General features: G+C 39.7%; 5 protein-coding genes across 5 annotated transcripts; 3 read left to right on the top strand and 2 right to left on the bottom strand.

Annotated features, from left to right (window-relative positions):
• Positions 1–203: 203 nt before the first annotated feature.
• On the top strand, positions 204–1,720 carry PCOAH_00046110 (Acetyl-CoA acetyltransferase; the record flags this gene model as incomplete). The annotated part of the gene is made up of 3 exons (XM_020061395.1): positions 204–404; positions 517–648; positions 762–1,720. 3 exons carry the CDS (start codon positions 299–301, stop codon positions 1,718–1,720), a joined length of 1,197 nt encoding a protein of 398 aa, XP_019916268.1.
• A 333-nt stretch (positions 1,721–2,053) lies between these two features.
• PCOAH_00046100 (Uncharacterized protein) lies at positions 2,054–4,225 on the bottom strand (the record flags this gene model as incomplete). The annotated part of the gene is made up of 1 exon (XM_020061394.1): positions 2,054–4,225. One exon carries the CDS (start codon positions 4,223–4,225, stop codon positions 2,054–2,056), a length of 2,172 nt encoding a protein of 723 aa, XP_019916554.1.
• A 3,572-nt stretch (positions 4,226–7,797) lies between these two features.
• Positions 7,798–10,296, top strand: PCOAH_00046090 (Elongation factor 2; the record flags this gene model as incomplete). The annotated part of the gene is made up of 1 exon (XM_020061393.1): positions 7,798–10,296. One exon carries the CDS (start codon positions 7,798–7,800, stop codon positions 10,294–10,296), a length of 2,499 nt encoding a protein of 832 aa, XP_019916769.1.
• A 1,366-nt stretch (positions 10,297–11,662) lies between these two features.
• On the bottom strand, positions 11,663–16,102 carry PCOAH_00046080 (Uncharacterized protein; the record flags this gene model as incomplete). Its single annotated transcript, XM_020061392.1, has 1 exon — positions 11,663–16,102. The coding sequence occupies one exon, from the start codon at positions 16,100–16,102 to the stop codon at positions 11,663–11,665; it is 4,440 nt and encodes a 1,479-aa protein (XP_019916958.1).
• A 4,173-nt stretch (positions 16,103–20,275) lies between these two features.
• On the top strand, positions 20,276–22,785 carry PCOAH_00046070 (Uncharacterized protein; the record flags this gene model as incomplete). The annotated part of the gene is made up of 11 exons (XM_020061391.1): positions 20,276–20,344; positions 20,498–20,539; positions 20,656–20,791; positions 21,140–21,205; positions 21,435–21,475; positions 21,657–21,778; positions 21,997–22,059; positions 22,150–22,184; positions 22,321–22,384; positions 22,547–22,611; positions 22,735–22,785. The coding sequence occupies 11 exons, from the start codon at positions 20,276–20,278 to the stop codon at positions 22,761–22,763; spliced, it is 732 nt and encodes a 243-aa protein (XP_019916485.1).
• Between the last annotated feature and the right edge of the window lie 977 nt (positions 22,786–23,762).

Here is a 23,762-nt window from a genome sequence, read left to right as displayed (position 1 = left end):
GAGTCAGAATTTTTTTTTTTTTTTTTCAAAAATGGCACAACTGCTATGTCAAGCCCAGAAACGCGTGCACATATCGCGGTATGCAGAGCTGCGCCGTAGAGGCATAGGTTGCATCTGAGTAGTTGTAGTGGCGCCTAACGTATTGCCATAATTTATCATCTCACGTATGTGAATAAATTGGATCGCAACTCTTCACAACAATTGCACACGCACATAGTTGCGTAGAACTAAGTCACTCCAAAATAAAACGCAAATTCCACAATGACACGCATTGGCAGGGAGAGAGAGCGATACAAAAATGACGACAACAAACAATTTGAGAAGGGTGTTCGTGGCGGGCTACGCCAGGACGCCCATCGGTTCCCTCGGTGGGAACCTGTCACAAATACCAGTGCATAAGTTAGGTTAGAATGGTTCCTCTGCAAAGAGGCGCCCTAACAAATGTGCATGTTTCGATCTATACATATGCATCTTTTTTTTTTTTTTTTTTTTTTTTTTTTGCACCTCAATGTGAAGCCGGCCCAACCATTTTGAAGGCCCTGGAGAGAAGTCAAATTGAAAAAGACGAAGTGGACTGCCTAATCTTCGGACAGTCTCTCCCCGCGGGGTGCGGCCCGCTGCCCCTCCAGAGGGTGGTAGTTTCGACGGGTTAGTCATTTTGACCTGCTAACTTATGCACGCAAGGAAGAAGATTCTTTCCAAATTAGTGATCACCCGTTTAAAGTGCCCCTCCTACAATGTATTCACACCCACCCCTGCAGGGATAAACCTAAACGCGAAGACGCACCTGGTAAGCAACCTGTGCTGCGGAGGGCTGGACGCCGTGACCCTCGGTTATGAGCTAATCAAAGGCGGGAAGGACATCTGCGTAGTTGGCGCCATGGAATCCATGTCGCAAAGCCCTTTTTACTTAAAAAATATAAGAACGGAAAAGTATCACCTCGGGAATAGCCCCCTAAATGATAGCATCGTCCACGATGGGTACGACTACATTGTTAGTAAGAAGGAGTTAAAAAAAAATAATAACATGGAACAGTTTTGCAAAAAATATAAAATCCCCAGAGTAGACCTCGATGCATATGTGGTCAATTCGTTTAAAAGAACAGCCAATGCGTATAGCGATAATTTAATTCAACAAGAATTGTTTCCTTTAATAATTCAAAGGAAGAAAAATCCCATCACAAATGAAAAAACGGTTATCGAAACGGATGAAATGTACAAAAAATATAACCTCGATGATATTTGTAATTTAAGTATTGACTCTGTCGTAACGACCTGTAACACTGCACCGTTGGCAGATGGTGCTTGTGCAATTGTACTTATGAGTGAACAGAAAATAAACCAACTGCAAATAAATCCGTTAGTGCAAATTGTAACATACGATCATGCATCCGTCTACCCTTCTGATGCTCCACTCAGTATCTCTCACTCAATTATCAAGTGTCTTAAAAAGATAAATAAATCCTCCGTCGATTATTACGAGATTAATGAATCCTCCGCTTTAGACGTAGTGTACAACATTCGCAAGTTAGACCTGGATCATTCTAATGTGAATGTAAATGGCGGTGCTTTATCTATAGGACATCCAAGTTCGGTTTCCGGATCGAGGATCCTCATTTCGCTCATTACTGTGTTGAAAAACTTTGACATGAAGTTGGGTTGCGCTTCTATAAATAATTACCTAGGCACCTCCACCTCTGTCATTGTGGAGAACGTCTAGCCGTTTTTTTTTTTCATCTTCTCGCCACACCAGCGTATTGATCATTGCAATATAGCGCCATACGCCCCCTTTTCTCCTTCCTTTTTTAACCCAACTTGGGCATTACCATTGGCTTTGCCTTTACATTTTTTCGTTATACCAGCACATACATATATTTGCACCACTTTTGCCCTTTTACTGGACAAAAGGTGATTCACATAATTTGGAAAACTTAAAAAGGTAACATCATCATTAATGTAATTTATACGAACAAAAAAAAAACGAAAAAAAAAAGTGTTCTTTTTTGCATTCTTCAATTTGGTCACGCATCACCTCTTCCAGCGTCCTCGATGCCTAAATTTTGTTAAGCGAATCTACCCGCATAACATTCATCAGGTTAACGCCTTCCAGGGAATTGCTTGAATTTTCCTCTACATCACTTATTTTTTTACCGCTGTGGAGAAATTTCTTTTTTTTCTTTTTTTCCACAATGAAGTATTTTTTCTTGTTAATTTTTCCCTTGCGCATGACATTCTTACCATGGTTGACGTGGCCATTTATATGATTCTCTTCACAAAGGGGGCTTCCACTTTTTGGCGTCCCCTCATTTGACGAATAGTCTGTATGGTGGGTGTGGTTTGCGTAATTCTGATCACTTTCTTCCTTATCAGATTGGAAAAGGTCCCTTGATTTTTTTCCTTCACTATCTGCTTCGTCTTCTATGAATTCACCACCATTTGGGTGCATCACTCCTTTGATCAGCTCTGCGGCTTGGCCCACTTGGATGACTTCCCCCTTTTGTTCAATTTTTGTTCTATTTGACACTTCACCCGTTTCGCTGTCCAACTCTTCCCTTTTAACTTCCGCGTTCGTTCCATCTCGTCCTGAGATAGCATTTACACCCACCGCTTTAACTTGACCTTTTGTGTGTTCCCTTACCCCCTCGCCTGATTTATCTTGTGGTATTCCCTTGTCCTCTAGCGGGGTGTTATCAATCGACATGGTTCTGTCTGTGCAGAGGGTTTCCTTCTCCTCATACGTGTCATCAGCATCGTAAGTTTTTTTCACCTGCTGGGTTGCTTCTCCCTTTTGCAGTCCCGCCGCAGTTCCGTTTCCTCCCAACTGGTCCTTCTTCTTAATTTTATATTTTTTCCTATATTTTGCGTTCCCCTGATGGGGGAAGAAAAACTCCTTTGGCACATTATCAAAAGTGCTCTTCCCAAAATATAGGTGCTGTATATGCTCAATAAATAAATTCACCGAAGTGCTATTCCGTTCGTACATCACATAAGCACTGTTTGGCGCGGTGTGCAAATGTTCCGTCATTTCTACGTTGTGCGTTCTGCAATTTCTGGGGTGAAGACTTGACTTTCCCGTGTGGCCACACCCTTCTCCAGACACATGTATCAAATGTGTTCCTGTCCTGCCAGTTTCACCTTGAATAGTACAATCAGATCTACCTCTTCCATTAAGAGGCACATGCTCGTTTGCGTATTCCCCCCTTTTTTCTGTCTTCCCAGGGCGGGTGTTATTACATACCTTACCCCCATTTGTATACATGCCGCTCAAAAAATATTCGTCAAAAATTTTTTCAAGCACTTCATACACTCCTTTATTTCTTAGTACGCTAATATTATACACTTGTATGGGCATACGTTTGCAATTATTCACATTATCGCTAACGATCTTTTTGAGTAACGTTTCCAGGAGGGGATCATTCTCGATGTCGTCTACAGTGATGGCCCCCTTTAGCCCGCTCTTTATATCCTTCACGATGTCACATGGCGTGTTTTCTGTGATATCCCCATTTTTACCATCCTTATTTCCCTCCCTTTTCACCTCCCTCTGGTCGGTTTGTTCTTCGTCTACCCCATCAGCGAAGGCGTAATTTAGAACCCTATGATGCAGCACGCTCAGGTAATGCTTCAAAAAGGTGTTATCACTCGACAGAAGGAACTGCCAGAATTTTTCATTTTTGTACACATCTATTGAATTTATATAATTGGATATACACGGAGCGGAAAAAAAGGCTGACGTGTCTTCGGATTTATTTCCTAGAATGAAAATAGGTTTTAAAAATTGCCGTCCCTTTTTACAGGTGTTGCTCCCATCAGGAAGTCCCCCCCGAGACAGCCTCCCATTCGAACTTAAACAAGACAAATAAAGAATCGCATTAAAAATGTGCTTCTCATCCTTCGCATCAATCACGTAAAATATAACGTCCGCGTCATCATAATAGCAGTCGTAAATATTTGTCGTGTTTGTTGCCGTGCCTTCCAAGTCATATATTTTTAAAGGCTTTCTATTGAATGTAATTTTCTTCGTGTTAAATCCGAGGGCACAAGTGCCGTTTTTATTCCCCGTGGGTATTACCGTATTTAACATGTCATATTTGCTTTTGTTGTGAAAACTGCCGATCAGATTGAACAGACTCGTTTTGCCTGATTCGCACTCTCCGATTATTAACACGTTCAACTCCTTCCCCTCTTGCCCGTTGGAAAAGACGGACTTTATTAGGGAGAACATTTTTGCCTCGTTTCGTGCTGCGTCTCTCCTACTTACAGGACGGTCCCCTTGGCAACTATTTCATCACAAAGGCGTGTAATCCTGCGCATCCTGCTTATCACGTCGAAGCTTGTTCTCTTATTTAAGCTAACCGGTTTAGTTACTTTTGTAGATAATTTGTAAAAGTGAATGCGGGAATGTCCTCCTAAGTGCCGTCATGCGGTCTCACCTGCTTACCGGAATGCAACCCCGCGGAAATAACTATGCGCAGAATTTTCAATCGTTTGCTACGACGTAAATGTGTGTGTCCCGGCGTAATCATAAACAGATTGACATACACATTTGGGAATCTTTCCCTTTTCCCTCTTCACTTAAATATGAGGAGTTCCCGATTTTTTGCAAAACATGCTTCCGTTATCTTCTGCGAAGGCAAATATAACCTTCAGTAATTTTTCCCTTTTAAGTACCCAATGGGTTGTAGCACATTAGCAGGGCGATTGGAAAAAATAATTTGCTTTTACGTGCCACTAACACAGTTGCGATTTCGTCAAAGCCGATTGCTTAAATGCGCAGCGCCTTATGTTTTCAAAAGGCCCTTTCTACAAATGCACAAATGGAGAGATTTAACATCAGCAAAAAGAACATATGTCCGTGTTGCGTTCATCTGCGCGCATACACGGTGTACACATAGATCCGCAACAGTTGGGCCATTTACACACAAACAACTGATAACGCTGTCAGGCTTTGTTTCACCCCAAGTGTTAAAAATGCGCAACCTTCACTTTATCATTTGTACCCACCTTGGAGGTATATACATCACAATGTGCCCTCCAATTTTTCGCAAATTGAATATACAAAATTACGCCTTGAAAAATTCAAATCAAAAAAATGGCACAAAGGCGAGTAAAATAAAATAAACCCGCCCAGTCGTGTGAGTCTCCCTCCAAATGTTTACATCATATTATTTGAGGGGAACATGCAGGCCTGTACGAACGAATGGCGTTGCTTTTTTTGCGCATTGAAACTTGAACGTACGAAGCCCCGTTCCATGTGTCATCCAACAATATGAAAAGAAGCTGTGGAAGGCTACACTTTAGGGAAAATTTTCACGTCCGTCATATTTATACCCTTTTGAGGGCGCATTCCTATTTTGTTTTATTGTACATGTACATTTTTTTTTAATTCATTTGGCTAGGCGAATGAGTGAAGGACACATTACGGCATTTTTTTCTTTTTTTTTTTTTTTCTTGTTGCCAAATGTAGGCACAATTTAATATGTTCTCAACACATGTGAAGGAACTCCTGCGAGATTTTCTCAAATGCGTTAAGCGGCTAAGATGGCTTGGACATCTTACGCCTTTTTTCTACACACTCATTTGATGTAATGGCGTGAACAACATGTTGGCTTCTTTCTTCGTGTCGTAAATAATTTCCCCGCCAAGTAACCGATTTTACTTTTTTAATAGTACCATTCTTTCATTACAGTGCTGAGCAATGGTCCAAACAGTACACACAAAATAAAGAATTGTGCTGTCAGAGATTAATGTGACTCACAAGATTGCACTCCTGGGGCATCAACTTCCCCAAAGGTACACATCGCGTACAGGCACAATTTCCCGTTTTGGGGGGACCAAACGAACAGACCTTTCGTGCAGTTCCACGCAAACCATGCTCTAATTGTAGCGCATTTATGACGCATTTAAAGGATATTGACTATTCAAACCTGCCATGGTGATGCGTAATTTTTAATAAATATCAATGGAAGCAATTTTTCTTTTTTTTTTTCCCTTCCCTCATCATTAAACTGGTAAATGTTGAACTTAAGGAGGGCCAAACCCTGGTATGCCATCCTGTAAACATCGCAACATAACACGCGCATCGTTGTGTGGGAATTTTTTTTTCCCATTTTGAGAATAAAAAACGGGTACTTGGGCATCTTCCCAACCAATTAGGGATACGCACAGCATGTACAGCTGTTGCGCGCGATCATATCACAACATTAGCGGTCCATGGAGAACACTTATAACGTACATTTTGTATGCTTATGTTCGTACCTATTTTACATATCAGCATACGTACACGTAACGTGCGTACGTTTTATATGCGATCGTACCGTGCTGCCTTGCGCGGTGCACAACCGTGTTCCCTCGTTGTTTTCCAAAATATACGTACTTCATATGTATGTGGAAAGAAGGTATGTATACTGGCGCAGCGCAGGATGAACATACACAAAAAGGAATGATTGCTACCACTCTGTTCCTTTTAATAAACAGTCGAATGGTCAATTTTCCGCTCTCATTAAGGGGGAAAATTCACATAGGAAATGTCACAAAAAATTTTCGATTTATGCTCGCCCTATAATCGCTACGTAGTTATAATACCCTCCTGGAACATTCACCCCTTATGTAGGTATTTTTTTTTGTCACATGAAATTGTATGCTAGCACAACTGTAGGTACATATTAGGGGGGTAACAATATTCCTGCTACCATTTCTGATGTTCGGGAAAAGGAAATACATCTTCTTTGCTTACTCTGATAACAATACCTTTTTTAGCTGTTTTTTTTTTTTTTTTTTTTTTATGCCTTTAAAAAAGCACATATTTTTGGCAACCCAACATAGTGACGTGGAAATATAATAAATGCGTACACTGCCCCCGATTTTTTTTTTTTTTTTTTTTTTTTTTTTTGAACCATATTGCATTACAGCATAAATATTGCATTTTTCCCTGCAGGGAATAATTGCCCGAAAAAAGAACATACACTATATTGGCTAACTGCATTTGCATTACCACCGTTCGGTCATTATTTTTGTGCCAAGCCCCCGTATGAATTTCTCTACATATCGTGTTAATAAAAAAAAAGAGTAAAGCCAAAAACGCAAAGTTAAAAAAGGGAAATACGATTGCGCAAAGCACAAACCCGTAACAATATTTTACCACCTTGATAGCTTATCTTAAAAAAAAAAATGTAGGAATGTTAGCAGTTCGTGCAAACAATTAAACGAAAAATTGCAAGCATTTTTTTAAAAAAGAAAACCAAGTTTTATGAACATTTTTTGAGAAACATTACGTATTATAATATACCTTTTGCGTACCGCGCACGCACCAAATATATGCAAATTCAATACTTGAGTATAACAGCGAATGTTTTAAGTAATGAAAAATACGCTAATGCTTCCAACTGTTCAATTGTAGCACGAGCATAAAACAAACGCCCGTGCGTATATTACAGCAGTATTTTACAATTCCCCTGGGGGATAAAAAAAGTGTCACACGGAAAAGCAGAAAAAAGTATTTAGAGCCTGTTTTTATAAATTATATCTATATGAGCAACCAGTTGGAACACGTTCCCATATAAGCGTGTTGTACTTGCTGAATTGTACTCCTATCCCTGCGCGCGTGAATATATATCCCGCTAGGGTTAAAAAAGGGGAAAAAGCAAAACACAAAAGGGGTTACCTGTTGAGCAGTTACGCATACCATATTCGCGTATTCCGCCCGAACCCCCCAGCGCGCAATATTCTCCAAAGAAGGAACCAAATAAAACCAAACCAACCTACCCCCCATTGAAGCATACATAACTGTAGAACAAAATGGTGAACTTCACAGTGGATCAGGTTCGTGAGATCATGAACAAAACCAAGCAGATCAGGAACATGTCCGTTATAGCGCATGTGGACCATGGAAAATCAACCTTAACTGATTCTCTAGTTTCCAAAGCTGGTATTATTTCTAGCAAACATGCAGGAGATGCGCGTTTTACGGATACCAGAGCAGATGAACAGGAAAGGTGCATTACCATCAAGTCGACCGGTATTTCTATGTACTTTGAGCACGATTTGGAAGATGGAGAAGGAAAGAAACCCTTTCTTATTAACCTAATCGATTCCCCAGGACATGTTGATTTTTCATCAGAAGTTACGGCAGCACTGAGAGTTACAGATGGTGCGTTAGTTGTGGTGGATACCATTGAAGGAGTGTGTGTTCAAACAGAAACGGTGTTGTACCAAGCGTTAGGAGAAAGAATCAAGCCAGTGTTGCATGTGAATAAAGTGGACAGAGCGTTGCTAGAATTGCAGATGGAAGTGGAAGATATTTATCAGACCTTTGCCAGAACGATTGAAAGTGTGAATGTGATTATTTCCACTTATACAGACAAGCTGATGGGAGACATTCAGGTTTATCCAGAAAAGGGAACAGTGTCCTTCGGTTCAGGTTTACAAGGCTGGGCATTTACCTTAGAAACGTTTTCTCGAATTTACTCTAAAAAGTTTGGTATCGAGAAGAGCAAAATGATGCAGCGTCTGTGGGGTAACAGCTTTTATGATGCCAAGACGAAGAAGTGGTCCAAAAACCAACAGGAAGGATATAAGAGAGGTTTCTGCCAATTCATCATGGAGCCCATTTTAAATTTATGTCAATCCATCATGAATGACGATAAGGAAAAGTACACAAAGATGTTGACAAATATCGGAGTTGAATTAAAAGGAGATGATAAAAATTTAACAGGAAAACAATTACTAAAAAAAGCAATGCAGTTATGGTTACCAGCAGGAGATACCCTCCTCGAAATGATTGTCACGCATTTGCCATCCCCAGCCACAGCGCAGAAGTACCGTGTAGAGAATCTTTATGAAGGTCCCATGGATGATGAAGCTGCCAATGCTATTCGTAACTGTGATCCAAATGGTCCTCTTATGATGTACATATCGAAAATGGTGCCCACATCTGATAAGGGAAGATTTTACGCCTTTGGTCGTGTTTTCTCAGGAACAGTTGCAACAGGACAGAAGGTAAGAATCCAAGGTCCACATTACGTACCAGGAGAGAAAACGGATCTGTATGAGAAGAATATTCAGAGGACTGTTCTCATGATGGGTAGGTATACCGAACAAGTGCAGGATGTCCCATGTGGTAATACCTGTTGTTTAGTAGGAGTAGATCAATTCATTGTAAAATCAGGAACTATTACAACTTTTAAGGAAGCACATAACATTGCTGATATGAAGTACAGTGTGTCTCCAGTTGTGCGTGTTGCTGTGAAGCCTAAAGATAGCAAGCAGTTACCAAAACTAGTTGATGGTCTTAAGAAATTAGCCAAGTCTGATCCATTAGTCCTGTGCCAGACAGACGAATCAGGAGAACATATCATTTCCGGTTGTGGTGAATTACACATTGAAATTTGCTTAAAAGATTTAAAAGACGAATATGCACAGATTGACTTTATCGTATCCGACCCCGTTGTTTCGTATAGAGAAACGGTTACAGAAGAATCCTCCATCACCTGTTTGGGTAAGTCACCAAACAAACACAACCGTCTCTTTATGAAAGCGTTCCCATTAGCTGAAGGATTACCAGAAGATATTGACAAGAGCAAAGTATCAGATAAGGACGATCCCAAAGCCAGGGCAAATTACCTACACAGTAACTACCAGTGGGATAAAAACTTAGCCTTGAAAATCTGGGCATTCGGACCAGAAACTATTGGACCCAATTTGTTGACCGATAATACCAGTGGTATCCAGTACATGAATGAAATTAAGGTGCACTGTGTAGCAGCTTTTCAATGGGCATCCAAGGAGGGAGTTTTATGTGAAGAAAACTTAAGAGGTTGTGAGTTTAGAATGTTAGACGTTCATATGCATGCTGATGCTATACATAGAGGTGCTGGACAAATTATGCCTGCTTGTAAGAAATGTATCTACGCTTGTGAATTGACTGCTTTCCCAAGATTAGTAGAACCCATCTACCTTGTTGATATTAGCTGCCCACAAGATGTTGTCAGTGGAGTCTACTCAGTATTAAACAAAAGGAGAGGTATTGTTATTTCAGAAGATCAGAAATTAGGTACGCCACTACTAAAAATACAGGCACATCTCCCCGTCGCAGAATCCTTCGGTTTCACCTCTGCTTTACGAGCTGCCACTTCCGGACAAGCATTCCCACAATGTGTGTTTGATCACTGGTCTGTACTTTATGATGATCCATTTGACTCCAACAAAAATTCCTACAAAATTATTATGAACATTAGAGAGAGAAAGGGTATTAAGGTCGAAATGCCGCAGTTGGACAACTACTTGGATAAGTTGTAAGGGGCCACCCTCCCTTGCGGCACACATGCATTTATGCTTGCATGGATGCTTCCACTCGTTGTGTTCATACTGACAGAGGTCATCACCCAATGGTGGACTGGTGAAAATGCTTTCTCCTGTACGTGTCCCTCGAGTGTGTTACCCACAGGGGAAAGCATTCCACCACGCAGCACCTGAGTAGGCACCTCCAGGCCTACAAAATAAAATTCAAAAATACATTACTAATAAAAAATGCACACGTTGACATACATACACATGCAAAAAAAAAAAAAAAAAAAAAAAAAAAAATATATATATATATATATTTATAATATTAATATAATTCATTTTTTCCACCCGTGCGCACGGACGTGTTCCTTTTCTTGTGTTTTACCCCCTACCCAACATGAACAAAAAACGCATTTGCAATTTTTATGCGTCATCTGAACTTTTTGAACTTTTAGTGTTTTTGACCAAGTAGAACAGATTTTTAATTTTAAGAAGGTACTCTTCCTTTATGCCATGAGAGGGTTTCCGCGAAAAGTGGAGATGTGTTATAGGGGTGGTGCCATAGCTGTTCCCCCACCAAGCGGTATATTCGCATAGTAGCACATTGAGGAATATGCCAATGTGTATCCTATCGAAAGGGCAAAACAGGTACCCCTTTTTGTGCGTAAATTTTCATAACTCCCCACAAAATTTTTTTTTACCTCACCGGGGTAGCACATCTGCACAATGCAATAGCGCCTTTTTGCACGCAGCTTACTTCCTCCAAAAGGAAGAGTAGTACCCCCTTGGCGGGAAAATGCAAACCTGTTCGACTGTTCGCCGCTTTCGTGATGTAGAGGGGAAGTGACAGACTTTCTTTTTTCACACTTAAGCGGAATGTCACATTGTTACGGTTATGTTGAAGTGTCCCTTCAGGAAAATGAAAAAAGAAACATCCTGGTTTAAATACGTAGTCCCCATAAAGTAACACGTAAAAGGATCACGAACGTTTAAAGGCGAAATCAAGTTTGTCCTTTTAAGTAGATTGCTCAGCTGTCAGCAACGCCTTGGGGTGAACATGTAACTACGTACGTACATACACATCATGTGATGTTTGTTTTTTTTTCTTAATTTTCGAGGCGCACAACGGAGCGGCTGGTTAAAATTTACCCGTTAAGACAAGTGTTCCTTCATTAGGGTCAATTTTAAATGTGCTCCGGGGAGCCATCTTTAAGCGGTTCAGTTATGCGGAAAACAAAAACAAAACAAAAAGGTGGTATTCGCTTCATGCGGCGGGACAAAAAAAATTGGCAAAAAAGAGAGAGGCATTTTTTCAAAAAAAGGCCTATTTTAAAAAAGAAAAAAAGACTTAATTCCCCGAAAGAACAAAACCGGCGCGTCACTCGCCATCATTATAGCCAAACGAATCTTTCAGTATCGACAAGGAGCAGCCAGGTATCCTAAAATTTTTCTCAAGAACATAAATCTGGTCATTAATCATTTTTGAGCATTCGTCAAAAAATATTTTCTTAATTTGGGACACCATTCTCAGGCAGTTTAAAATTTCCTGTTGCGTTCTGTCCCCTTTTATGCTCATAAATTCGTTGTCCTTTAAATGGAATGTCTCCTTCAGCAGAGTGTCGATGTTCTTTTCGCTCGTTTCATTCGTATGACTGAAAGCGTGGGCACACGTTTTGGGTAAGGTTCCGTATTCTGTAATACCGCTACCATAGTGGCGTAGTGACAGATCCGTCGCGCTTTTTCCCCCCATGTCTTTTTCGCTCCGATTAGAAATGTCTAAAGAGTTCCTATTGCCTTTGAAGAGGGCGCTAACTTTGGTTCCCTCATCGTGTGTTTTGATAGAGGCGTTAGCCTTTTCTCCGTCAATTTTGGATTTACCATCTCCTAGGCCTTTCCCGGTGGCCTCAACACTGCCGCTGGGGTGGGTCTCAAACTTCGCGTTGGTTTCCTTCTTCACAGCGCCGTCAACATCGTCGGGATTATTATTGTCAACCGATCCATTCGCATTTGCGTTTTTCTTAAAAAACGGAATAATCTTCGCAAACCAGAATTTTTTTTTTCCATGTTCGTCCTTTTGTGCTTCCTCTTTCTGGATACTTCCACTCTGCGGATCTGTGCCCTTCTGTCCATCATGCATCTGTTCTTCACTATTTAAACGGTTGTTCTGTTCTTTTTTTTCCGTGTTATCATCTGCATGCGATAACATTACGCCAGTAGAGTTGGAATGCGCATCTAACTGATCATTAGTGGAATGGCCCAGTTGTGCAGGACCACTTTTTCCGCTTTCCCCAATGCGCTCCCTGCTGGACACATCGTTCAGTCGTCTAAAATAATCAGCATAACTTTGCATCAGCGTTTTTTCCCGCTCGTCGACTTTTCTGCTGATACCTTTATTGTCCCCCAACTTCCTGCCTCTAAATGCCCTCTGGGTAGGAAGGTTACTTTCCTTCTGCTCCTCGTTATACGTGTCAACCAAGTTGGAGGTCTCATACAATTTCGTCGATATGTAATGCTTAAACAAGCTTTCTTCATTTACATTTCTATATCTCCCGTCGGAATAATTTGAGTAGAACAAGTCTTCATTTTGCAGGGTTTGTTTTATAAGTTTGTTTAACTCATCGCACACGAAATCGAAGTTGTTCCGTTTGATCAGCTTGTGAGCACGCTTAAAGTGAATGTCGTTTATTTTTCTGCTTATTTTTTTGCTCATTTTTTCTTTTTCTGCATTATGGTCTGTTTTGTCCGTACACTTTGGCGCAACCTGGGGTGGTCCTTCTCCCGTTGCGTCTTTTACAAATTTGTTTGTTTTTGCGTTCGCTTCCCCTTCCTGTTTTTCTTTCTCCTCTACATGTTGTCTGTCCTTCCTAGTGCACTTCGTCACCTGTGGTGCGACCCCACTGGTTGGATGAGAGGGAACGCCCCTCTCACCTACCGTTCCACCTCTTTCATTGTGCGGTTTATCCCCCACAGAATTACAATTCGGCAGAGTAATACTCGCACAATCATTTTTTAAATTCAAGTTGCCTTCATTAATGTGATGAAAGTCATTTCCCTCCTTGTAATTCATAAAGGACATATCGCCACAAGTGGGAGTCTTACAATTATCATTCATTTCCTTGTCAGCGCAATGCATAAGCTCGTTCAGTTTCCTCTTTTCCTCGTCATCAATTTGGTTAAGGCTCTTACTAGAGTGGTTGTTCACCCTGTTGTCATCACCTAAATCATTGCTTTCAATTTTGGAACAGCATTCATTATTAATATCTGTGGGAATGCGCGCGCTATTCTGGGCAATTTCATTCTCCACTTTATGGTCATAATTTTTTTGCTTATTTGCTTCTTTACAGGACCTCTTCCTCACGTAGTCATAATAGAACTTATACTCTAGCTGGTTCAGTTTGTTTAAAATTTCATTATTATTGTTTAGTATGTCTACTAAGTACCCCATCGCTTCGACAGATTCATCCACATTGTGGGAATGTAACACGTCACGTGGGAATTCCTGTTTAATATCTTTGGCTAGCTTGTCTTGCACCTCCCCCAGGAAGAGCAACATAACATCATAATCAATGTCGTCCACTTGGCTAATTTTTTTTAGAAATTTTAAAAACTCGTCGTTGAAATTGAATACTGTATTGAGGCTATTTACGCTATTCATAAATTCCTCTTTAATTTGAAACGTTTCATTTGGGAAGAGTCTCTTGCTATCACTATCACTACATCTGTGATTGTTACTTTTTTTATTATTATCAGCTTTGTTCCATTCACTTTTCAGTAGCACATTAGAAGTGCTACTTTTGTCACTGTCTACATTGGTGGTGATGTTAGCTGACGTGCATCCGCGTCCTCTTGATTTCTTCCTACCTGTAATATGTTTTCCCCTCTCAGTGCAGTTCCTTCTTCTTCCACTTCGTCCACATGCATAATCTGGGTGATGACTACCGCTAGACCGACTGACTACATTACCTGAATTCGTACCATCCAACGTACCCACACCGAGAGTGCTATTCCCACCGTATAAGTATTCCTTATCCCTCTCGTCTTTTACTCTTCTCCTTGCAGAGGTCCAGCTTCTATAAGCACCGCTGCTGTTTATATCATCCTTGAGGGTTCTCAAATGGGGTAAATCCCTCCCCTGAAACATGGATGACGCCCTTCGGGGAATATGCGAATTGATTTTATCTGCATCACCTGGTGCGTTGCCCATGTCGAAAAGAACGTCACTACATCTCCTGCGTGTCCTCCTATAATGAAGGAGTGGACTCACTGAACTTTTATCTTCCCTCGCATTTTCATTCAAGCTTACATCCAGTACACTATCTTGAGCATTACTGTTTTGTATTTTCTTTTTTCTTCCTCTTTTTTTCTTCTCAACGGGGGGGGCTACAACGCTCTGGTGAGCATCTTCACTAATAGGAAGGACGGTCATTCCACCTTGATCGGTTATGTGAGGAAAAATCCTCTCTGCATCACTCATGAGGTCGTTAGGGTTAATGCTATAAGGTTGTTGTTTAATGTATTCGATTTTCTTGCCCCTGAAATTACCTCTTCCTCTGCCCCTTCCCAATCCTGATTTACCTTTTCCCCTACCTCTGTGTGATCTTCCCCTCTGAAAACCACGTACAGAGCTGTGCATGTCAACTGCTCTACCTTCTGGAACCATTTCCTCTGCGCTCTGCTCTCCCTTCCTATCTGGATCATTCCACATATTTTGATTCACCGAAGATAAATCGTACCCTCTGGCGTCAATGCCGTTTACCGCAGACGTGGGGGCACTGAATCGGTAGGCATTATCATCCGTGGTGGAATTGCCAACGCGAGGAATGGACAAATTGTGTGGAGCATTTTCTGCCGCATCGGTTAAAACATCATTGCCTAAAACGTTGCAGTAGTAGTGCTCTGGTTTTTGAGGAACTTTTTCATTTTTTGTCAAACTAGGAACGGATTTTATGTGGACAGGATGATCTGTATTTCCCCTCAATGAGTCTACAATTCTGGAATAAGTCACATTTACGTTAGTCGCTAGATTGTCTTCCTCCCTGGTGATAATGCTACTTGTTTTTACCTCACAATAATTCGGTTGGAACGTATTATCCACTATGTTTTTCTGCATTAGCACCTTTTTCTTTTTGTTGTTAGGTCCCTCCATGTTGCTATATCTGTCCACATTTCTTGTACTTTCTTCCTGAATAAATATGTCGTATTTATTGTTCCTTATGGGTTTCCTCTTTGACCTCTTAACGGTAACAATTTCCACTTCTTCTTGTACGACTGAATTGTCGTGTTCTTTTTCTCTATTTGGATCTTTCATGGGGTATGATTTTTCTCTCTTGGGGATTCTACTATCTTCACCCTGGGGTGGGATAATACTATGTTGTTCTCCCTTTCCGTTCCTTGTTTGAAATGTGCTAAATTCCTCGATTAACTGCACGTCTTCATCGTCATCCAGAATCCTTGTACCACGAACAATGTCGTTAACACGTACCGTGGTATAATCTTGGGTGGTTCGTTTTAAGGTGTCTTCCCTCAGGGAAGTTGTACTCACCTGCACTTCGTTAATAATAACTTCTTTGTCACCTTTCCCCTTTTTCGCATTCCCTACATCATCGATGTAGCAGCTGGCGATATCGCTACGCTGTGCGTTTCTGCTTCTTCTGTCCCGCCTCTCCTCTCTCAATTCTTCTGCTCTGCTTCTGTTTCCCGATGGATTACTGTCAACAACAGTTGCGTGATTCGTAGGACCACTGCTCCTGTTTTGAACCACAGAATTGTTCACATTAGTTTTTACGTTCTTATTTTTAGCATCATTCTTCAAAGGCATTTTACAGTTATTCGATTTATGTGAACTTGTCTTATAACTTTGGTGACTTTTAGCACAACCACATCATCATTTTTATTCTTTGTAGTTTCTTCGTAGGATCAGACGGGGGAGGAGATCGGAACGAATACAAAAAACGGATTATACATAGGCTATGCGGTAAAGAGGTTATAGAGCAGGCCTAACACGAAAGGGTACACCTTGTTCCTTCGTCTTTTACAACATTTAACGCTCCCCGCGGGGGCTCAAAAAAAAAAAAAAAATTATTTTTTGAATCTTCCTTAGCCCAACAGATTACATATTGCGAATATACAAAATGTTCCGGACGACTAATTCTGATTTATTAATGCGGGATCCAGCTTGTTACGCTAAGGGCGAAGGCTGACAGAGCGATCAAGGGGGAGGGATGCGCATAATGGTAAGGCTACTTTGGCGATTTCTACAGTGGTGGTTGTCTACAGAAGCGGGGATTGTCCGCGATTGTACTGATAGCTGCCAGTGGAGCGATGACTGCCACCACGATTTTTGCCGCGATGATGGTGGTCTTCTTTTCCTTTTAAGAAAAAGACGGATGCATGCCGCGCACTAGACCTGATCCCTCCAACGCGTACAATTTGATTCACAAAAAGGGGGAGTAATGAATAGAACAGAAAGTTGTCACTCCTGCCACTTGTACGGAAAAAATTACGAAGTAGACGGAAGTTCTAATAGGGCAAACGGAAGAATGACTCTACGTTGTTTGCCTAAATTACGTAAAACAATTGCATAACTTTTGAAGCAAAAAAAAAAAAAAAAAAATAGCTCAAAAAATTGGCACGTACATATTTATACAGAATGCCATATAAATATATATGCTTATATTTTTTTGACCATTTACTCTATATAGACAATTTAAATTCTATAAATAAATGAATTATTTTTTTCACAATAAACGAAATATACTAAATAGTAGAAATAAAAGAAAAAAAAGACAAAATTTACCCATAAAGTTATAAGAAGTAGGTACTACTTTACTGTACGTACATATAGGTAGTATATTATAATGCCGTAAGATGGGGGCAAATATAATATTACTTTATTCTGGCAAGGACTTCTTCAAAGGTTTTAACGTTAGTATTATGCAACTGCCTGTTGCGGCATATAAATAAAGAAAAGGGAGGTAAAAGTAGGCATTTTCGTACCTTACGTACCCAGTGCTATGTACGCAACATCATACAAATAATATATGGTATATTTTCATATATATATATGCTTTGCCTACATGTATATACTAATGATGTAGAGGAGTACGTACAGTTGCCATGCGCATGTATTATGAATAAATTATGTTCTCGGGTCGGGGGCATCATCATATATGCTCTTAACGCGTACGAAAAAAGATCACAAAAAAAATTACAAAAAAAAAAAAAAAAAATTCTGCCAGACTGAGCTCACATTTATAATAACTGCGACGTTGCTTTGGCGTATACGTATATTCTACATAATGCAACAGCAACAGTTTATATATATTATGGAGCATATTTATATTATGTACAAAACGTCGCGGCCAAGAAATGGGGTGCTTATAATTTTTTTTTTTTTTTTTTTTTAAATAAAAACGGGGCAGGGGCTAGTCCCTAACCTGATCCTAAAATATACAAAATATAAATCTATTATTTATTTCTGAAATTTTTACCCATGCTGCTTCGCCATTCTTGCATGCCGCGATCCGCTCCTGGCGCAGGTATATCTATTTATGGCTCACCATCGCCGCGGTTATTGCGCTTATTATTGCCCTTCCTATTTTGCCGTTGTTCGACCGTCATCGAGTTTTTTATGGCCGAGTCCATTTTTTGCTCGCCACATTCGCTCGATTTAAAAATATGCGCACTTTCAGAAACGGTGCCCTATTCGCCCTCTATAAGAAAAGGTTAGATCTGTAAATATTTATTATATGCCCCGATTTAGCCGCAATAAAAATACCTTATATAAAAAAATGCCTCGCGTACGCTAAGCCAAGTCTGCACATATATTAACAATTTAGCGCATGTAGATTTTTACTGTAAATAATAAAATCAACTCAGAAAAAAGGTAGTCCCCCGCATATAGTAAAAAAACAGCGAATTTTTTTTATACCAATTTTTATGTTAATTTTTTGCCCTTTATTTATTCAATTTTTCCGCATAACTTTATCGCGACTTTTGTGTAAAACTTACAGCGGTTATCTGAGGAAGCAGGTGCGCTGGGACTAATTCTAATGTATATTCGTGACAATTATATCCCACGCGCGTAATTATAATATTTTATATTTTCTTGCAAACGACAGTATAGTATGGTGGGTTGTGTGGTGAGGTTAAATAGGTGCGGTCCAGGGGGTTAAAAAAAGCATAGGGAGGACTTACGTGCAATGTTGCAAAAGCAAAATTTTGTACATTTTATGTGCGCGTACACATGTATATACTCGTGCATATTTGCACTTGCATGCGCGCATGTCGCGGCTGCAAAAGCTGCGTCAAGCAATTTTAAACGCCCCCAGGGAATTATTAACATTAGAACAAGAAAGCACTAACCTAGGCAAGTCGTACGAACGTGAAATCTTTTTCGGTCGAAAAGATTAACTACTAATGGGGTTGAGAATAGGCTATCCACTGTGTTGCAAAAAATGCCGGTTTCCGTTTGCACCACAGTGGGGCTACTTCTTGTCAGAAAGCAAAAGGTGCATTTCATGAGAATATAAAAGGGGAAGTGCACAATGATTCTTTTTTTCGAAACAAGGTTATAAACTTAATGCTTTTGCAAGCGTAGGTGCACTTGCATATATGTAGTGCCTATTTTATCACGTGCTTCTCTCACTGCAAGTGCGTATATATTGGTGCACATAGGTTCCTATGCGAAGTAGCTATTTACCTTTGGGCACTTCCTACAATGTAACAAATAGCATGCATGTCTTGCTTAGCAAGCTTTAAAAGAAATTTTGGAACTCGTAAAGTTGGGGAAAAAATAAATAGAAAGTGATTGCCTTTTTTAGTTATACCGATACGATAGTCGAAACGCACATAAAATGGAACAAAAAAAAAAAAAAAAAATTCCTTTGTGCCAATTTTCATTTAAATGACATTGCGCATACACGCGCAAGACCACAATAGGGGAAGTTATTTTATAAATTAAAAAGGTATAAAGATCCAACAGACACTATTTTACTCTGTTTTATTCTTTTTTTATTATTCTAAAATGGTGTGATTTGCCCGTTCGTACGAAGCACACATGTGGGGGCAAGAGGCCTTTCACTAGAGCTACTACATCAGTGCACAAATGTAGAACAGTTCAGCATTCGCAAGGCGTTACGCTAAGTGATATGTATGCGTATTTTCTTATATCAAAATACACGTTCCGTTTATGTAGGTAGCCCCCCCGCGCAAAAGGAGAAAAAAAAAAAAAAAATACGGTTCCTTTTCCAAAAATAAATAGCGTCTTAATTTATTACTCCACTTCTTTGCGAAGATGGAATGAGAGCACGTTCGTAATAATGACGAACGTGTAAACCTGATTAAACGGAAATGTGTGACGCCCGTATGTCGCATGTGGAAGTACAAATATATGTGAGCATACAAACGATGCAGCAACTGCAACTGCTAGTGTTACTTTTTTTTTTTTTTTTTTTTTTTTTTACATGCTTGTTCGAGCAAAAATGCATAAACCTGTTTGACGCGTTTTTATCACTCCCAGGGAACTACATAAAAAGGTGAAAACAGACTGGCAAATGGATAAGGAATGTGCAATTTTAATACTCCTTCGCGTACACATGTTAAAGCTATTTCGTAGGGGGTTAACCTTCTCATGAGCACACCGCAAAAAAGGAAAAAATAACATAGATAAAGGAGCTAAAATGGGGTGCCCCATCGCAGTTGGAAAAGTTTTTTTTTTTTTTCTTTTTAAATTCGAGTAAACCCACCTGGTGCTCATTTTGCGCAAAAAATGAATCGAACAATTGGCTGCCATTTTTCCGTGACAAAAATTATTTTCGCGAAAAAGGACAAGAAGTTTCCAGATTTTCAAATACGCGAATTTTACACCCTCGCGAAATAGGTTTGCCAATCAGCACGACTTCTTGCCACTGACTTTGCAACGCAGAGGAGAAGAATATACCATCCCGTGAACGCCTTTCCTGTCATTGAGGAAATACGAAAAAGAGAAATAATGCAAATTTGTCGTATAAGGAGAAAGAGTATTGCGACTGTAATGTTCGAGCAAGGGGATTCCTCAGAGGTAAAACTCGTGAAACAGAAAAAAATAATAATAAAACAGGGAGCAGTAGGAATGTCCAATGTTCTGCATATATGCCCATAGGTACACGTATACACTGTATATGTACAGACGTGTGAGGTGACATAACCTGACCCTCGTTACCCACCCCCACAGGAGGAAAGCAAAAGCGGAGACGAATTATCTGAGGAGGATTTCGTAAATAAGAATGAAAAAGAATCAAACTTGTGTTACTCTCCCGATTGTTTACCTATGCACATGTGTAGGGACAAACTGTTCTGAATTATTTCCCGTTCCTTGCCCCCTCCATATAGATCCCAAGCTTCCAGGACATCTGGGACAGCCTGGACAGATATGATGAGGAGTACACCCCTTCAAGTGAAATCCAGAAATATCACAGTTCTTTGCAGAAGAGCCTGTACAACATTCTATTTTCGATTAAATATTTTCGTAAGTGTTGCTACAGGCATTAATATGCAAATGCGATTTTTCTTTTCTCTGATGCGTTAGCAATTTACACCATTTTAAGCCCCGTTTAATCTCCGCTTAACCCCTTTTTTAACCCCTTTTTATACTTAAAAATCATGCCCATGTGTATATACCCCATCGTTCAGGGTCAGGTAAACGCGTTTTATAAATACAGAGGAGACCAATCGTGTGGGGTTGTTCCAATTGGGGGGCATCTCTTACTCAATCCTTTTTTTTTTTTTTTTTTCACTGTCATTTATCCGTATCCACTGCGATTTGTAAAAGAAGTCCTCATGATCTCTTTTCCTTTTCGCATTTCCGAACATACAGACGAGTTAAATATTGATGCGCAATATTTGAAGCTCGTGAACAGATACGTGAAGTTTAAATTGCAAGGTACGAAAAGATGAGACAAATTGTTTTAAAAGAAAAAAAAAAAGAAAAAAAAACAGAGGAATAACAAATCCCATTTTTACTCACTTTGGTAACCCAATGTGTGTAGGAAAACGAAATACTGCGCAATTCTGAATTACTACCTGGTGATTCCATCTTTGTTTCCATCCCTGTCGTTAATAATTTAAATTTGTATGCCTCCCATTTTCGTACGCACTCTGCAAATGTTCAGGAAATCAAACGGACGAAAAGGACATATCCAGATTAGCAAGGGTACAAATACGGAAAAATGAAAAAAAAAAAAAAAAAAAAACTGCAAAAAGAGCTGATCTTCTCATTTGCGGCTCAGTGTAGTGCACTGTGTACCTAATTATTACACAGTTTGACCAATTCCCGGTTCCGATAACCTCTGTTTTTTTTTTTTTTTTTTTTTTTTTTGCCCTACCTTTCCCAGTTTCACTTAAAAAATCAGAAAGACGACGATGAGGACGAATTAGTCGTGGATGAAGAAGTGGGGGTCTTCCCCACCAAATGCCCCATATCGCAAATGCCTTTTGAAAACCCAGTGACGCAACGGTAAGAATGTGCATTTCGGAACGTCCCATCTTTTTATGTTCAAAAGTATATACGACAGAGTCATTGCATGTATCACTCCTTATGAGAAATATATTTCCTTTTCTAAAAGGCACTTAGGAGTGTAGGCCAACAGACGTATTAATGTTCCATAAAATTAATCACCGTTTTTTAAATGCCAAAATTGATTGCTTGATTTTGCGTAACCACCCCTGCTTTAGGTTTAGCAAAAATAGGAAGGCATGTGTGCACACGTTTGAGAAAGCTTTCATACTCCGATTGATGTAAGTCGAATTTGTAGAAGTGGATAGGAGAAAAGGAGTGCATTGGAAGTCATTCCAACTGTTTTATTATTATTATTCTTATTTTTTTAGGCATAATAAAGACACGATCGAATGCCCCATAGCAGGTTCTTATATTCCCTTTCGTTTGCATATATCTGCGCATGTCATGTCAGCGTGCAGTTTCCCTTATAGCAGATTGTTTGCCTGCTTCCCCCTTTTTGTGTGTATCCAAGCCTAATGTACAAACTTCTTACCATTCAGCTTGCAAAAAGAAGGTCTACAAAAATAGCCTGCACCCCGATTACGAATTTTTGCATCATGCAAGGTTTGCCACAAGCGATATGGCGCGTTCGCAAATTTTGAGTTGCATCAGTGTTGTGCCATTATTGAGGCCAACCAGGAAATGGGTTAAGATGTGCAGGCAGAAACGTATACATGATGTATGCATATATATGTGTTTGTGTCTATTTTCTTTTCCCCTTTGTAGATACAAAAAATTCCGAGACAACATTACGGAGGCGAAGGAATACTTCGTCAATCTGAGGAACGATGGTGCGACAAAAGAAGGAAAAAATAGCGGGAAAAAAAAAGGCGTTCTGCTTCTGCAGGGAGCCGAATACATACATACACGTGTACCGCATTTTACATACCGCACTTCTTTATTCCCCTTTTCAGAGAGCAAAGGATTCGACTTTGTTGAGTAAGACAAGTTCAAACTCTGGAGCAACACAGAAGAACCTTCTTTTCCAGTTCACTTACTACAATTTGCAATTTCCACATTCGTAGGGAATTCTTTTTATTTCATTTTTTTTTTCCGTGTGCACCACTCCTTCGTTACATTGAGTAAGTACCCTTACAGAACAACTCTTCTTTTTCCTGATGCGGTTACCCTCCTTTAATTTTGATGAACATATCATTCCACATGACGCCGTGAAGGTGCCATTGAAGTCGCATTCGTCTTATTACCACTTGAAAAACAAACATATATGTATAAAGGTATGTGGGGATACATATATATTTTTACTGAAAGCAATATTGCCTACATGATTGGGGTGCAGACGATGAAGTGGACCAATGTGCATACCATGTAACATCTTTCCTCAAAAAAAAAAAAAAGGTTTTATATGAACCCATCTTTGTTTTTTTTTTTTTGTGTGTGTTCCACCCAGCCAAGTGAAACCAGTGACATAGCATTCCTATTATAGTACATATATTTTTCGTTTGTAGTTTTTTATTTATGATAACAAGTGTCAGTGCCCATTTGGATGTTTAACTACGTGTCTTCCAACTCGACAAAGGGTTTGGGGTTCACAATTTTTCTATTCTTTCTTTGTGTCTAAAGGGGGATTGAGAAAAAAGGTACTTCAAAATGGTGCCGGCATATGTATATATACATGTACGTCTATATATTATACCTCCTAATTGATACTTTTCATACTTTATTCAATAAAAGTGATATACATATGCACAACACTATGAACTACACATTCTTTCTACTGCATTTATTATTCATCCTCCTATATATATTAAAATAGTAAATGAATAAACCAATTCCAGAAAACGTGATAATGATAATCACAATGGTGGGGGTGATATAGGTATAAGCATTCATATATGGGTAATTATTTATATATATGCTGGAAGAAATATTATTAATAAAAGAAGGATATTCCCCTGATATTTTTTAATTCCTCAGTCCCCTC

Source organism: Plasmodium coatneyi, chromosome 12 (genome assembly GCF_001680005.1).
Source record: "Plasmodium coatneyi strain Hackeri chromosome 12, complete sequence".
Lineage (NCBI taxonomy): Eukaryota > Apicomplexa > Aconoidasida > Haemosporida > Plasmodiidae > Plasmodium > Plasmodium coatneyi.
The sequence above is the reverse complement of the archived record's forward strand: the minus strand, read 5'-3'. Positions and strand labels throughout refer to the sequence as shown.